At 44.7% G+C, this 13,666-nt stretch overlaps 1 protein-coding gene across 1 annotated transcript; it reads left to right on the top strand.

Moving 5' to 3' along the window:
- Positions 1-2,373: 2,373 nt before the first annotated feature.
- Positions 2,374-11,411, top strand: LOC310756892 (zinc-binding protein A33-like; the record flags this gene model as incomplete). Its single annotated transcript, XM_083601817.1, has 6 exons — positions 2,374-2,917; positions 4,614-4,709; positions 7,260-7,493; positions 9,302-9,324; positions 9,411-9,550; positions 10,897-11,411. The coding sequence occupies exons 1-6, from the start codon at positions 2,462-2,464 to the stop codon at positions 11,409-11,411; spliced, it is 1,464 nt and encodes a 487-aa protein (XP_083457943.1). The 5' UTR covers positions 2,374-2,461.
- Positions 11,412-13,666: the final 2,255 nt, after the last annotated feature.

The following is a 13,666-nucleotide window of genomic DNA, read 5'->3' as shown; positions in this document are numbered from 1 at the left end:
TTGCTTTGTTCATCTAGCAATACTGTACATAATTGTGTTTCTATTGAGGGTTTCTACCAATCTCTTCTCCTTTAGCCCTTTCCTTGGATAACACCAATGAATAGATGAAGCTGTTTGTAGGAAACCAATAATTTTTGAAACCTATGAGTGTGTTACTGAATTTTGAAGGCGACCCGGCATATTGGCTTTTACTGGATTTAAGCCAGTTTATATATCTAGAGCATTTTTATTCTGCTTTACAACCAGAAAGGCTACCAGAGTGATAGTCAATTGAGACGGTCCCTTTCTACAGGCACACAGACCGAAAGACACAACACACAAGGAAAAGGGGATAGGGAGGGAGGAGGAAACAAACAATATTCCGACACCCAAGTCTCCCAATATCTCAGAAAGATCGCAGTATCTATTGCAATGCACACTCTTGCTCCATTCGCACTTCGACTTGGGTCTTTCAGCTCCAGCCCTCCTCATTTGCTGATTGGAGACAATACTGAAATTCTGGATATTACTGGGTCAGTTTGCAGGTGTCAACTTTGCCTATATATTTTTTTCATTTAGACTAGAAAGAATTATTATTGCTACTGTGTTAGTTCATCTCAGAATTTCAGGGCAGTAATCATAGTGCTAGAAACACTATTAAAACCGTAGAAATAATTACAATGAAAACAGCACAGCAGCAGCCTTTTCATTAAAAACAGTCTGTTTCCAAAAACCTGTTGGAACAAGGGCTTCACCTGTTGGCAGAAGGGCAGCAGGGAGGAAAACAGTTTCGTTTCTCTAGGGCAGGAGCTTCCAAGTCTGGAAGCAGCCACTGAGAAGAGGCTGCCCTGTGTAGATGTCTCACTAGAAGAAAGTAAGACAAATATGTGTTTCTTTAATTGCCTAAAATGTCCAAGCATCCAGAAGTGCAACTGGGGGAACTCTGGGATCAGATTGCACCTGTAGCCATAGCTGTCAACCGTCCCTTATTTGGCGGGAAACTCCCTTATCCCAGCGCCGTGTCCCACTGCTGTCCCTTATTGATGATGTCCCTTAAATTTCCTGGGTTTCAAAGGAAGCAGCTCCTCTCCCTCCCTCCCTGCCGGCCAGGGAAGAGGGAGGCTCCAACTGTGTTGCTTGGCTGTGTTGCTCACCCAATAAGGAGTCTAAGAACGACTGGGGGGTGGAGCTTGCATGCCTTGTGCCAATCAAATCGGCCACGTTGCCTGGGGACTCACCTTTGCTCAGCGCTTCCCAGCGGAGAGGTGACGGTGGTTTTCCTTGCTGCATCCCCTTTGCCGGGTTGCTGCGCTGTGGGAACCACCGCTTGAGGCTTCGTTTGGCTGCTAGCTGGGTTTTCTGCCTTTGACTCGGAGGGGCTCAGACGTTGAACATACCTGTGCCCGGAAAATTCCTTATTTTGGCTGCTGATCCCTTATTTTCGAGGCTGCTGGTCCCTTATTTTCAAATCTGTAAGTTGACAGCTATGCCTTTAGCTAACCCAGGTTGTGAGTGAAATTTGGCTGGAGTTTCAGGGTGCTAAGATTAAAAAGTCTAGTAAAGGGCAATATGGTTTTGAATCCTTACTGTCATCCAGCACATTTCGACACCTGAAGTACATATCACTCCTTCCTTGTGTACAAAATAACAACTGACAACAGGGGCAAAGCAACTGCTTATATACATTTCTGAAGTCCTGGGCCACTCCCACTCCCAATGTGATTGGCTGTCTAAACTTCCAAGCTGCGAATCATGACTCGGAGTTTAAAAGCCAATGGCAGAGGCCCAAATCCTGAAATGTTCTGTGATTGGATATCATGTATCGAATCAGAACATGGTAGTGGGCTCAGAATCCTTAGTCCAGACTTAAGCTCAGGCAAACAGAGACCACTGAATACATAACACAAAATAACTCTTTAAAACGCAGTATTATTTAGTAATTAATTCTGCCTCAAAGCTGGCGCATGGCAGGGCTGTATCTATAATGTAAAAACCCCATGTCCCCTTAGTTAATTTTATTAATTAACAGAGACAGGTGAATGCCAACCATGTCACACCATGACACTGTTCTCTGATCGGCTTGCAGACAACAGAAGGGTTACATTTTAATTATAAAAGCATGGCACCATACAACAGTAAACCAATCCCAGCATAAAAATTCAGCACCCACCCTCAAAAAAAGCAGCAGCAGACTCAAAACAACCTGAGAGCTGCATAAGGTCATTAAAAGTACACAGATGACCTAAATTTCAGCTGATTTCAGAAGTTAACCATTTTAAACCCGGGGGGGGGGGGCGGGAGAAGTGCCTCTTTGCTGTTGCAAAAGACTCCAAAGTTCTCAAATTGCTACAGCAAAGGTCACTTTGCTCCACCTCTAAGGTGTGGTTCCTTTAAGCAACGAGAAAAGCAAAAGGAGGAACTAGAGAAAAGAAAGCGAAACTGGATTCTGCAATCTGTAGCAGCTGCTTAGCTGTCAGCAGAGATGGCCGAGGGTTTTCAGCAAGATCTGACTTGTTCCGTCTGCCTCAACGTGTTTACTGAGCCTGTGCTGCTTAGATGTGGGCATTGCTTCTGCCAGAAATGCATCACCTCCTCCTGGGACAGCCAAGGGGGAGCTCCTAGCTGCCCTGACTGCCGGGCCCCCTGTCCTGACAGACATTTCACACCCAGCCACTTGCTGAGAAACTTGGCCCAAAAGGCAAGAGAGGATCAAGAGGTTAGGGAGAAAGCGCAGGAAGACCAAGAAAATCACGAAGAGACGCCGACAGACAGCGAAAGCCCAGATGCTGATCAGGGGTTGCTCTGCGCAAAACACGGTCGCACTTTGCAGCTCTTCTGCCTCACCGATGAGGACCCCGTTTGTTTGTGCTGTGTGGATTCGCCTGCCCACGCCGGACACAAGTTCGGCTCCTTGAAAGACGCTGCTGAGCCCTACAAGGTGAGACTGTGAAGGAGGGGGTGCTTTAAGTAAAGTGAGGCAATTGCCCTCCAACAGCTGATTCAGGCGGTGTTGTGAAAGGGGAAGTAACTCCTCCTTATTTGTTGTTGTTGTTGTTAAAGATTTTCTTGGTTTACAAAAGTACAGTGGTACCTCGGGTTACATACGCTTCAGGTTACAGACTCCGCTAACCCAGAAATAGTGCTTCAGGTTAAGAACTTTGCTTCAGGATGAGAACAGAAATTGTGCAGTGGCAGCGGGAGGCCCCGTTAGCTAAAGTGGTGCCTCAGGTTAAGAACAGTTTCAGGTTAAGAACGGACCTCCAGAACAAATTAAGTACTTAATTCGAGGTACCACTGTATGTGGGGTTTTGTGTCAGCGTCGCTTGTGCAGGTTCTGTGCTGTTCACTTGTGTTCCTTTGGTGGTGAGAGAGGTTGGGGTTGGCCTAGGGTGTGATTGTTTGTTTGTGATTGGCTGTGGTGATCTTTGTTTTCATGTGTGAGTGGGGTGGGTGGGTGTTTTGGATCAGGTTAGCCATATTGATTTGTAGGCTGTTGGTGGATTTTTGTCGTTGTCTTGTTGGGCTGTGTATGTGATAAAAGGGAGCCATACTGGGGTGAAGGCATCTTCATCTATTTGTCCCCGTGTCAGTTTCAGTTTATTGGTTAATTTTTCTAGTAAGGCTGTTTCCCATACTATTTGGTACCATGGGTCCATGCTTACCCGTGACAGGTCTCTCTAGTGTCTGGTTATGATGTTTCTGGCTGCTGAAAGTAGGTGGGTTATGAGTTCTTTGTGGTGTAAATGGACATCTCGTTATTTGTTATTAAATAATAATAAACCCTCCATGTGTCCCTATTTCCCAGGGACAGTCCCGGATTTGCGGAAGCCGTCCCGGTTTCCAATTTGATCCCGGAATGTCCCACTTTTCCTTAAAGTAAAGGTAAAGGGACCCCTGACCATTAGGTCCAGTCATGACTGACTCTGGGGTTGCAGCGCTCATCTCGCTTTATTGGCTGAGGGAGCCGGCGTACAGCTTCCGGGTCATGTGGCCAGCATGACTAAGCTGCTTCTGGCGAACCACAGCAGCGCATGGAAACGCCGTTTACCTTCCCGCCAGAGCGGTACCTATTGATCTACTTGCACTTTGACGTGCTTTCGAACTGCTAGGTTGGCAGGAGCTGGGACCGAGCAACGGGAGCTCACCCCGTCGTGGGGATTCGAACCGCCGACCTTCTGATCAGCAAGTCCTAGGCTCTGTGGTTTAACCCACAGCGCCACCCGCGTCCCTCACTTTTCCTTAGAACGTCCCTATTTTCATGGGAGAAATGTTGGAGGGTATGGAGTTATGTGACCCCCCCCCCCCGCCGAGCCAAGGAGATAAGTAGCTAGACAACCTTTAGAAGACATCTGAAGGCAGTCCTGTATAGGGAAGTTTCAGAAAAGGGCAATCAAAATGTTTAAGGGGATAGAGGAACTTCTCTGTGAGAAATGGTTACAACACTTAGGGCTATTTAGTTCAGAGAAGAAAAGTTAAGGAGGTGGCATTTTATTTATTTGCAGTATTTATAACCTGCTCTTCATTGAATATCTGCAATCCTGGAACGTAGAACAAAAATAATAAAACGAAACAGAGAAAAACAACGCTGGGGGACCTGACCTTCCTAATTTCACAAACTCTTCTTCCTCCCCTAGCGGAAGCTGGACAAGGTTCTGGGTTGCCTGGAAACCAGAATTAAACAGCAAGAACAACAGGAAGGATGTCAAGAAGAAAACATACGTTCCTTGAGAGTAAGAGGAAATAATTGCTAGCAGCTGCAGCTGCTTCTTCTTCTTCTTCTTCTTCTTCTTCTTCTTATTATTATTATTATTATTATTTATATTCTTTTATTCACTTTATCTTGCCCAAGGCAACCCAAAATGACTTAACAACCAAACTGAAAAGCCCACATAGATACATTAAAACCAAGGAAATAATTCATTAAAAACTCCCCACCCACTTCTAAAAGGCCACAGATAGTTAAAGGCCAAAGGCCTGGGTATAGACATTATTATTATTATTTTGCCTGGTGCCTAAAGGTATGCAATGAAGGAGTCAGACAAGCTTCCCTGGGGAGAGCATTCCACAAAGGGAGAGACACTACAGAAAAGGCCTGTTCTTGTGTCTATAGGCAGGGACATTGCATTTTGGGTACTTAAGATGGTGAGCAGCCACCATGGATGGGAGCTTAGTTTAGCTTCTTTTCAAAAGTGGCGCTTTTGAAAAGGGACTAAACCAGGCTTCCTCAACCTCAGCCCTCCAGATGTTTTAGTCCTACAACTCCCATGATAGCTAGCTAGCAGGACCAGTGGTCAGGGATGATGGGAATTGTAGCCCAAAACATCTGGAGGGTTAAGGAAGCCTAGACTAAACTAAGCTCCCATCCATGGTGGCTGCTCAGCTGCTTCTTCTTCTTCTTCTTCTTCTTCTTGATTTTTATGTATACATTTCAAATTTATACATTTCATTAATTTTACAATCCATTTAACATTTCAAAATTTGACTTCCCCCTCTTTCTGCGGTTCCTTAAATTTATTCATTTATGGTAACTTGCTCATTTAATTATCGACTGTAAACATATACGCTAATAAAACTGCAGGTTATTACAATAATCCTACTAATGTCTTTATCGCTTTACAATTTATCTGTAAATATTCAATAAATCATTTCCATTCTTTTATAAAAAATTTGTTGTCTTGATTTCTTATTTTTTCGGTAAGTTTCACCATTTCTGCATATTCCTTAAGTGTTTTTATCCATTCTTCCTTTACTGGGACTTCTGCTTCTTTCCATTTTGGGGCAAGTAACATTCTTGTTGCTGTAGTAGCATACATAAATAAATTTCTATACAATTTAGGTAGTTCTGTCCCTATAATTCCCAAAAGAAAAGCTTCTGAGTTGTTGTTTTTTTTTAAAGTTATTTTGAACATCCTTTTCAATTCATTATATATCATTTCCCAGCCCAGCTGCTCATCATTTTAAGTACCCAAAATGCAATGTCCCTGCCTATAGAGCAGGCATCCCCAAACTTCGGCCCTCCAGATGTTTTGAGACTACAATTCCCATCATCCCTGACCACTGGTCCTGTTAGCTAGGGATCATGGAAGTTGTAGGCCAAAACATCTGGAGGGCCGAAGGTTGGGGATGCCTGCTATAGACCTACTAAATCTTCTTGCCTGGACTGTATAAAACTGAAAAATTCATTTTACATCAGGTTTACTTCAAAATGGCAGGCACCCACTATGGGTGGGAGCTGAGCTTGGCTCCCAGCTGAAGGATGGCACCATCGCCTGCCACTGAAAAGCATGTATGGACCTAGCAAGGAGACCATTAAATGGAGATGTGGCCAAGTTGGGTGTCAGGGAACTGCCATCGGAACTAGAGGAGGAGGCGAGGCTCCACAGCGATGCTGGAGAGGGGCCAAGCAGGGAGAGAGGCAGGTCTCCGGCTGGGGAAGAAAATCAGCGCAACACCAGGGATAGAGGGGGGCCGATGGGGGAAGCAGAGAGGAGGCTCCAGGACTCTTCGCAGAAGACCAGCGAGGAGAGCACAGGTCCTCCCCTGCCCACACCCACCCTGCGCAGAAGACTTCCGCGCAGGGAAAGTAGGCGGCGACTTGGCGTCAAAGAACTTCTTTGCTGGAAGAGGTTCAAGAAACGCCCACTGACGGATTCTGCCAGCGACTGAGCAGCCACGGAGGGGATGGCTGTCCAGAGAGAAATGGTTTAACCAGGCAACCTAGCCCAGAGCGGCGGTAACTTACGCACAAGCAACCCCTAAAGCCATTACATTGGGCTTATGAGGGGGCCTGGATTAGCAACAACCCCTCATTTTTACAAGGTACCGTATTTTTCGCTCTATAAGACACACTTTTCCCCTCCTAAAAAGTGTCTTATGGAGCGAATGCAGGCTGCGCAGCTATCGCTGAAGCCAGGAGAGCAAGAGGGATCGGTGCACAGCAATGCTGCTTGCTGTCCTGGCTTCTGGCTTAGCCCCGCGCAGCCTCTTCCGGGCAGGGGGAGCCTTCATCCCGCTGCCCGGGAGAGGCTGCACACAGCTATCCCATAAGCCAGGACAGCAAGTGGCTACCCCTCTTGCTGTTCTGGCTTCTGGGATTCAGAATATTTTTTTTCTTGTTTTCCTCCTCCAAAAACTAGGTGCATCTTATGGTCTGGTGCGTCTTATAGAGCAAAAAAAAACCAGTATGTTTCGATTCATTTGTTTCTTCTCACTGAATGGGTAACTAGGTTCTCACTTCCACCACCACAAAAACCTCCCAGTGGAACTTCTTTCCATTGCAGAACTCAGCTGAGTCCCTTCGCAAGACAATTGAAGACGAGTTCACTGAGTTGCAGCGATTCCTGAGCCGGAAGAAAGATGCAGTACTGGCCCAGCTGGATGAGGATGAAAACGCTGCTCGCATGAACATGATGGCACATCTCTGGGAGATTCGGGAGGGCCTGTTTGCAGCCAGAGAGATGATGAGCCAGGGAAAGGCCAAAATGGAACAGACGGATTTAGCTGCCTTCCTCCTGGTGAGGCCAAAACTTTGGCACCTCTTTAGTGTAACCATTGCTGAGGGTTTCCCAGAAAATTTTGGACTGGACAGCTGTTGATTTCCAATTGAAATTTATTTTGATGCGTCAGCAAAGTGATCTAAAATCGGTGCGTTTACTTTGCTAAAAGCTTTTGACACTGCCTTCGTTGTTAGTAATGAACTTTTGTTGTTGTTGTTTAGTCGTTTAGTCGTGTCTGACTTCGTTATCCCATGGACCAGAGCACGCCAGGCACTCCTGTCTGTTGTCCCCTTCTCCTTGTGCCCGCCATCTTTCCCAGCATCAGGGTCTTTTCCAAGGAGTCTTCTCTTCTCATGAGGTGGCCAAAGTACTGGCGCCTCAGCTTCAGGATCTGTCCTTCCAGTGAGCACTCAGGGCTGATTTCCTTCAGAATGGAGAAGTTTGATCTTCTTGCAGTCCATGGGACTCTCAAGAGTCTCCTCCAGCACCATAATTCAAAAGCATCCATTCTTCGGCGATCAGCCTTCTTTATGGTCCAGCTCTCACTTCCATACGTCACTATTGGGAAAACCATAGCTTTAACTATACGGACCTTTGTTGGCAAGGTGATGTCTCTGCTTTTACGAAATGGCAAATTTTCCACAGAAAGATAACATGCTAGAAGTTGGGCTGCCCCACATCACTGTCTATAAGCAATCACACAGAATAGGTTAAGGATTCAGAACGGGGAGAGGGCCAAGACTCTTCGGAGCAAGGACTGGCATTTAGGTAGGTGGAGTCAACGTAGGAGGAGTGATGCCCCTCGTGGTCCCTTCCAACTATACAATTCTATGATTCTAGGACCCCAAAAGCCAGTGTGGGAAGAATTAACCCTATAAAACTTGCAGCCAAGCTAGCTCCTCAGTCTGAGCAACTTGTCTGACTTGGTACCAGGCCCCAACCCAATTTCCAGCCCTGTCTCCTTCATACATACTGCTAGTGCTGCAGGAACTGCTTCTCTGGAGCAGCAGGAGCTTGAGTTGCTTCTTCTTCTTTGGCGATCACTCGTAGACGAGTAAAATTGTCTTCCATGAACACGGCTTTAACAATGAGTCCGTAAGTGACTGTGGAGGCCAATTCTGGATCCACATGCCCTTCCACAGTGGGGACATTGGTTTCCGGGCAGGAGTTGATCACGGTGTGGATTTGCCAAGTGTGCCTTCCTCTTAGCCCATTTCTCCCTTTTGCCCTGAGTTCGAGCGTCTTCGAAATCCACAACACCTTGGGTAAAGGCTGTTCTCCAACTGGAGCGCTCGCAGGCCAATGTTTCCCAGCTGTTGGTGTTTATATTTGAGTTGCACTAGTATGCCGGGAGCCCTCCACCTAGGTGTTCGTCTACCCAGGTGAAATATTAATCGCTAGATGAGGAAATCTTGCCATTGGCTCTACCCTCATCATTCTTGTCCATGGGATTCCACAATATCCTGTGATTGTGCGTGAAGCTGACTTGGAGAAAAACAGTTTCCATGTCAATCTAATCTCCTCTGTGAGGGGGAAGTCGTCTCTCTGTGTCTTATCAAATCAGGTAGGAAAATTGGAAAGGCTTGAGTGCCTTCAGTCTTTGGGAAGGCAAAGGGATATGGTTGGGCTGAAAGGAGGCCCCTTAGAAAACACAGAAGAATTAGCAGACAGGATAGCCAGCATTCCACGATTCAGTGGGACCTAATGGCTTTGAGGAAGGCAAGATTAGTGTGGATGACGGGGTGTATTTTAATCTGTGATTTTCTAGGATATGAAAGGAGAGATTCAAGATTCCTAACCATCTCACCTTCTTTCCCCCTTCCCAGGGTGTCCAGAAGCTCCTGAAGAAGTGAGTATGGTGTCTTTCCGCTAGTTTCATATGTGAGAGCAGGTGGCCACTTGCTGTAACTGGTATTCTGCTTCTCTTCCCACTAGGCTCCCTGCTGAAAAGGAGGCTGAGGGCGTAGGAAACCAGGCTGACCGCTCTGTTGTTTGCAGGGAACTCTGCCTGGGCAAGTTCAAGGGTCCACTGCAATACCTAGCATGGAACGAGATGAGATCCATCGTCAGAACAGGTAACTGAAAGGAAGTTCAGGAATGATTGAGAGTAATGTCAGATCAGACGAAAGAAAACCATTCTTTGTACCACATGTGATTAACACATGGAATTCTATGGCTGAAGATGTGGCAATGGTTGCTTGCAAAGAGAATTAGACAGATTTGTGGTACATCTGTTGACTTGCCATGGCAAGAGGAACAAAATGTTGTATTGTGGTGTGCTGCTGTTCAGAGTCCCAGACACTCGGTTCCAGGCACAGGGCCTTCTCGGAAGTGGCACCCGCCCTATGGAACACCCTCCCATCAGATGTCCGGAATATTAGCCTTAGGCTATGCTATAAAATTCACTGTCCTGTGATATCATATATGAGTTTATACTACTGATTGAGCCCAGGATGGCGAAACAAGGCTAATATTCCGGAAATCCTTGTCTTAGACTCTGTGAAAGGATTCTGTGGAACTGCGACAACCTTTTGTGTGGATTGTTGGACTCTCTGAACAGACAAGTGGAATAGACACTTGCACATATATGGACCTTATGCATTAACTGATTAGATATAGAACTGATCCACTGGGTCTTCTACTTTTTCGTTGAACTTTATGAGCTACTTCTGTTGAAATCTACAATTCAATACAATGAATAGTATATATTATTTTTTCAAAAGTACAGCCAGTTACGTCTTGTGTGTTTATTGAATATGTTTCACATAACCAGAGGTTTGTTGTTGTTTTGCTTACGTGCATGGAGGCAGAGCTTGCATTCTGCAAGGATTCAGCAGAGGGATGACATTGTAATGTACAGCTGTGTTTACAAGCGGCAACCATTCATCTATAATGTGGGGAAAGGTGCTTTGCCACTGAGAAGCACCATCCATAGAGGGCCAAGGCTGTTCCTATCAGCACATCTCCACTCTGGCTTCTGTTTCTTGATTATGTTTATTTGTGTTTGGAACTGGCTTCTATATAGGAAGAGAAGATACTTTGCCATTTCTTGAAAAGCTTCCGTCTAAGCAGGGATCACACACTTTGCTTCACTGTATTTCCAGACTATTCACCAACATGAGGGCTAGGAGCTTGCATTTTAACATGTTAAACACCAGATTTCATTTCATTTCACTTTTAATTTGTATTTCTATAGTACGATACGCAAGGCGGCTTACGAGCTGAAGAAAACAACAAAGACCGCACACCTTATAACAATCTGATCCAATACAATAGCTCTCATCTTACGTTTTTAATGTAAGATGAGAGCCAGAGAAAGTCCCCCACGTCCACTTGTTTCTTTCCCTTTTGGTAACCTAGGATGGAGCTAAGGTAGGATGCCCCAATTTTATTTAACTTGTTCTTTCCCTTTGCTTATCAGAAGTAGAACCAATCACCCTGGACTGCGGCACTGCTCATCCCAAATACACTTTCTTATTGCAAAACTATCGTGTGGCGTTTGGGCTGCTTAAGAATCCCTTGAACTACCCAGCGATATTTCAGGACTCTCCCGTTGTGCTGGGGAAAGAGGGGTTCCATTCAGGAAGACACTACTGGGAGGTTGAGGTGCAAAACAAAGGAGACTGGTTGATTGGCGTAGCCTTGGAGTCCATCCCAAGGCAAAAAGGCAAGGATCCTACTTCTCTGACGGACAAGATCTGGTGTCTGGAGCCAACAGAGGAGGATAGCGAGCCTCAAAATGGATCGTCGTGGTGGAAGGTCGGCGTGTACCTGGACTATGAGGGAGGCCAAGTTTCTTTCTATGATGTAGCAGCCGGGTCTCACCTCTGCACACACACAGCCCGTTTCAGCGAAAAAGTCTACCCTTTCTTCCAACCTACGGCAGCTGCTTTCAAGCAAAAACGCACCATAAGCTTGAAAACTTGTCACAGTTAGGACATTAAAGCAACTCTTAAGAGGGGTATTATTATAAAAAGGAAAGGTAGGTGTGTTTGCCCATTAGATAAAAGTCCAAAGTCCATACTAAGGCAGTGCTTTTATCAGGCCAGCCAAGATGCAAACTCCATGACTTCATCATCAGCCAACTTCCCTCCCACCTCGCCTTATTTGCTATCAAACCTGCTGGGGATAATTGGGGAGGAAATCAAAAAGGAAGACCAAACACTCTTTCAGTATGCGACAGTGGCTGCCAGAACTCTAATAGAGCAGAATTGGAAGACATCAAAAATCCCAACTATAAACGAATGGCAAACCAAACTATTTGATTATTTAGAACTGGCAAAAATGACACAGAAAATAAGAAATCAAAAAGACATAAAGTTTAATAAAGAATGGAATAAATTTATGACATACATGGAAACAGAGGTAAAAAATCTAAAAATCACAGTAGGTGTGACGTAACACTTGTGACGTAAAGAGTCTTTTGAGGAAAAGAAACTGCAGATAAAAAATCATATAATATATTCTGAAACCGAGATGAAGGGAAGTCAATTAATGTTGTGTGTTATTTAGTTATTTAGTTAATGTAAGTTAATTAGTTGGTGTTTTATGTTAGGAGATGTTTTTTCTTTTGTTTTTTTAAATTATTATTTCTTTTATTTATGTACTCCTTTTTTGTATGTATGTGTTATGTATGTTTATTTTTTCACTTGTTTTAATGTTGGATGTAGCAAAATGAATTAAAACCAATTAAAAAAAAAACCTGAAGAAGAGCTCTGAGTAACTTGAAGGCTTGCTCACTATTTTGTGACATTTTAGCTGACCTATAAAAGGCATTGCCCTAATGTGGATTTTGGAATGTTTTAAGTGCGCCACAATTCTCCAAGTATTGAGAAGTGTGTGCCCCTGGGAAAGAGATTGTTGGTGAATTCAGGTCTTTTGTGATATATACAGTGGTACCATGGTTTCCAAACTTTATCCATTCCAGAAGTCCATTCCCAAACCAAAGTGTCCTAAAACCAAGGCACGCTTTCCCATAGAAAGTAATGCAGAATGGATTACTCCGTTTCAGTCTTTTAAAAACAACCCCTAAAACAGCAATTTAACATGAATTTTACTATCTAATGAGACCATTGATCCACAAAATGAAAGCAATAATCAATGTACAGTACTAAAAAATAAATACTGGCCATTAGATAAATTGACGCTTGGCCAATAAAGCGAGACGAGCGCTGCAACCCCAGAGTCAGTCATGACTGGACCTAATGGTCAGGGGTCCCTTTACCTTTAGATTTTTTTTAAAAAAATCAAGTAGGGATAAGGAGATATATATGTGTGCAAATGCAGGCTGGGATCCTGGGAGGAAGGTAAATAAGGCCAAATGTCATTTGCACTGAAAGAAAAGGTTTCCACTGGGTGTGATGGGAGCTCTAGCTTTTCTTCCAGAGCAACAAAAGCAGGCATGTAGGCACCGATCCAGAATGAAGCAAAGGAGCAAAAAGCCCTTCTAATTCCCACAACCACCAGGGATGTATGATCTGGGTTAGGGCCTGCTATTTACTTTTTTAAAAAAGCCCTTCATACCATTCGTAAGTGTTTGAAGCAGGCGAAGCCGACACAGCCTATTTGCCAGACTACAACTCCCATCATCCCTGACCACGCTAGCTAGCTGGGGTTGATGGGAGCTGGGAGTCTAACAATCTCTGGAGCGCACGACAAAGGCAAAACTAGTTCTTGTATGGTCTGCCCTTTAGACACATTTGCTTACATTGTTTTCGTACTAGTGAAGCGTGTCAGAGATGGCCTTTCCTTATAACCACGTGTGGTGGCTCTCTCTTACTACATCCAAAAAGTATCAGAGAAAGGGCTCAAGAGGGTTTGAAAGCAGATTAACTTGTGTTTGTATTCTGATTGGATTTGTTATCAATTGGGATGTTCTTAACTGAAAATTAATAAAAATTATTTACAGTGGCACCTCGGGTTAAGTACTTAATTCGTTCTGGAGGTCCGTTCTTAACCTGAAACTGTTCTTAACCTGAAGCACCACTTTAGCTAATGGGGCCTCCTCCTGCTGCTGCCGCTGCACGATTTCTGTTCTCATCCTGAAGCAAAGTTCTTTTTTTTTAAGTTTTTTTATCCAAAATTAAAACAAGACATATTATCCAAAAACATATCATCCTTGTTTCCCCCCCCCCATTTTGCCTGCCCCCCCCCGGCAAAACCCACCCACCCCCACCCCCCGACTTCCCTCA

This window comes from Podarcis filfolensis, assembly GCF_964270895.1.
Source record: "Podarcis filfolensis genome assembly, chromosome: 2".
Taxonomy (NCBI): domain Eukaryota; kingdom Metazoa; phylum Chordata; class Lepidosauria; order Squamata; family Lacertidae; genus Podarcis; species Podarcis filfolensis.
The sequence above is the reverse complement of the archived record's forward strand: the minus strand, read 5'-3'. Positions and strand labels throughout refer to the sequence as shown.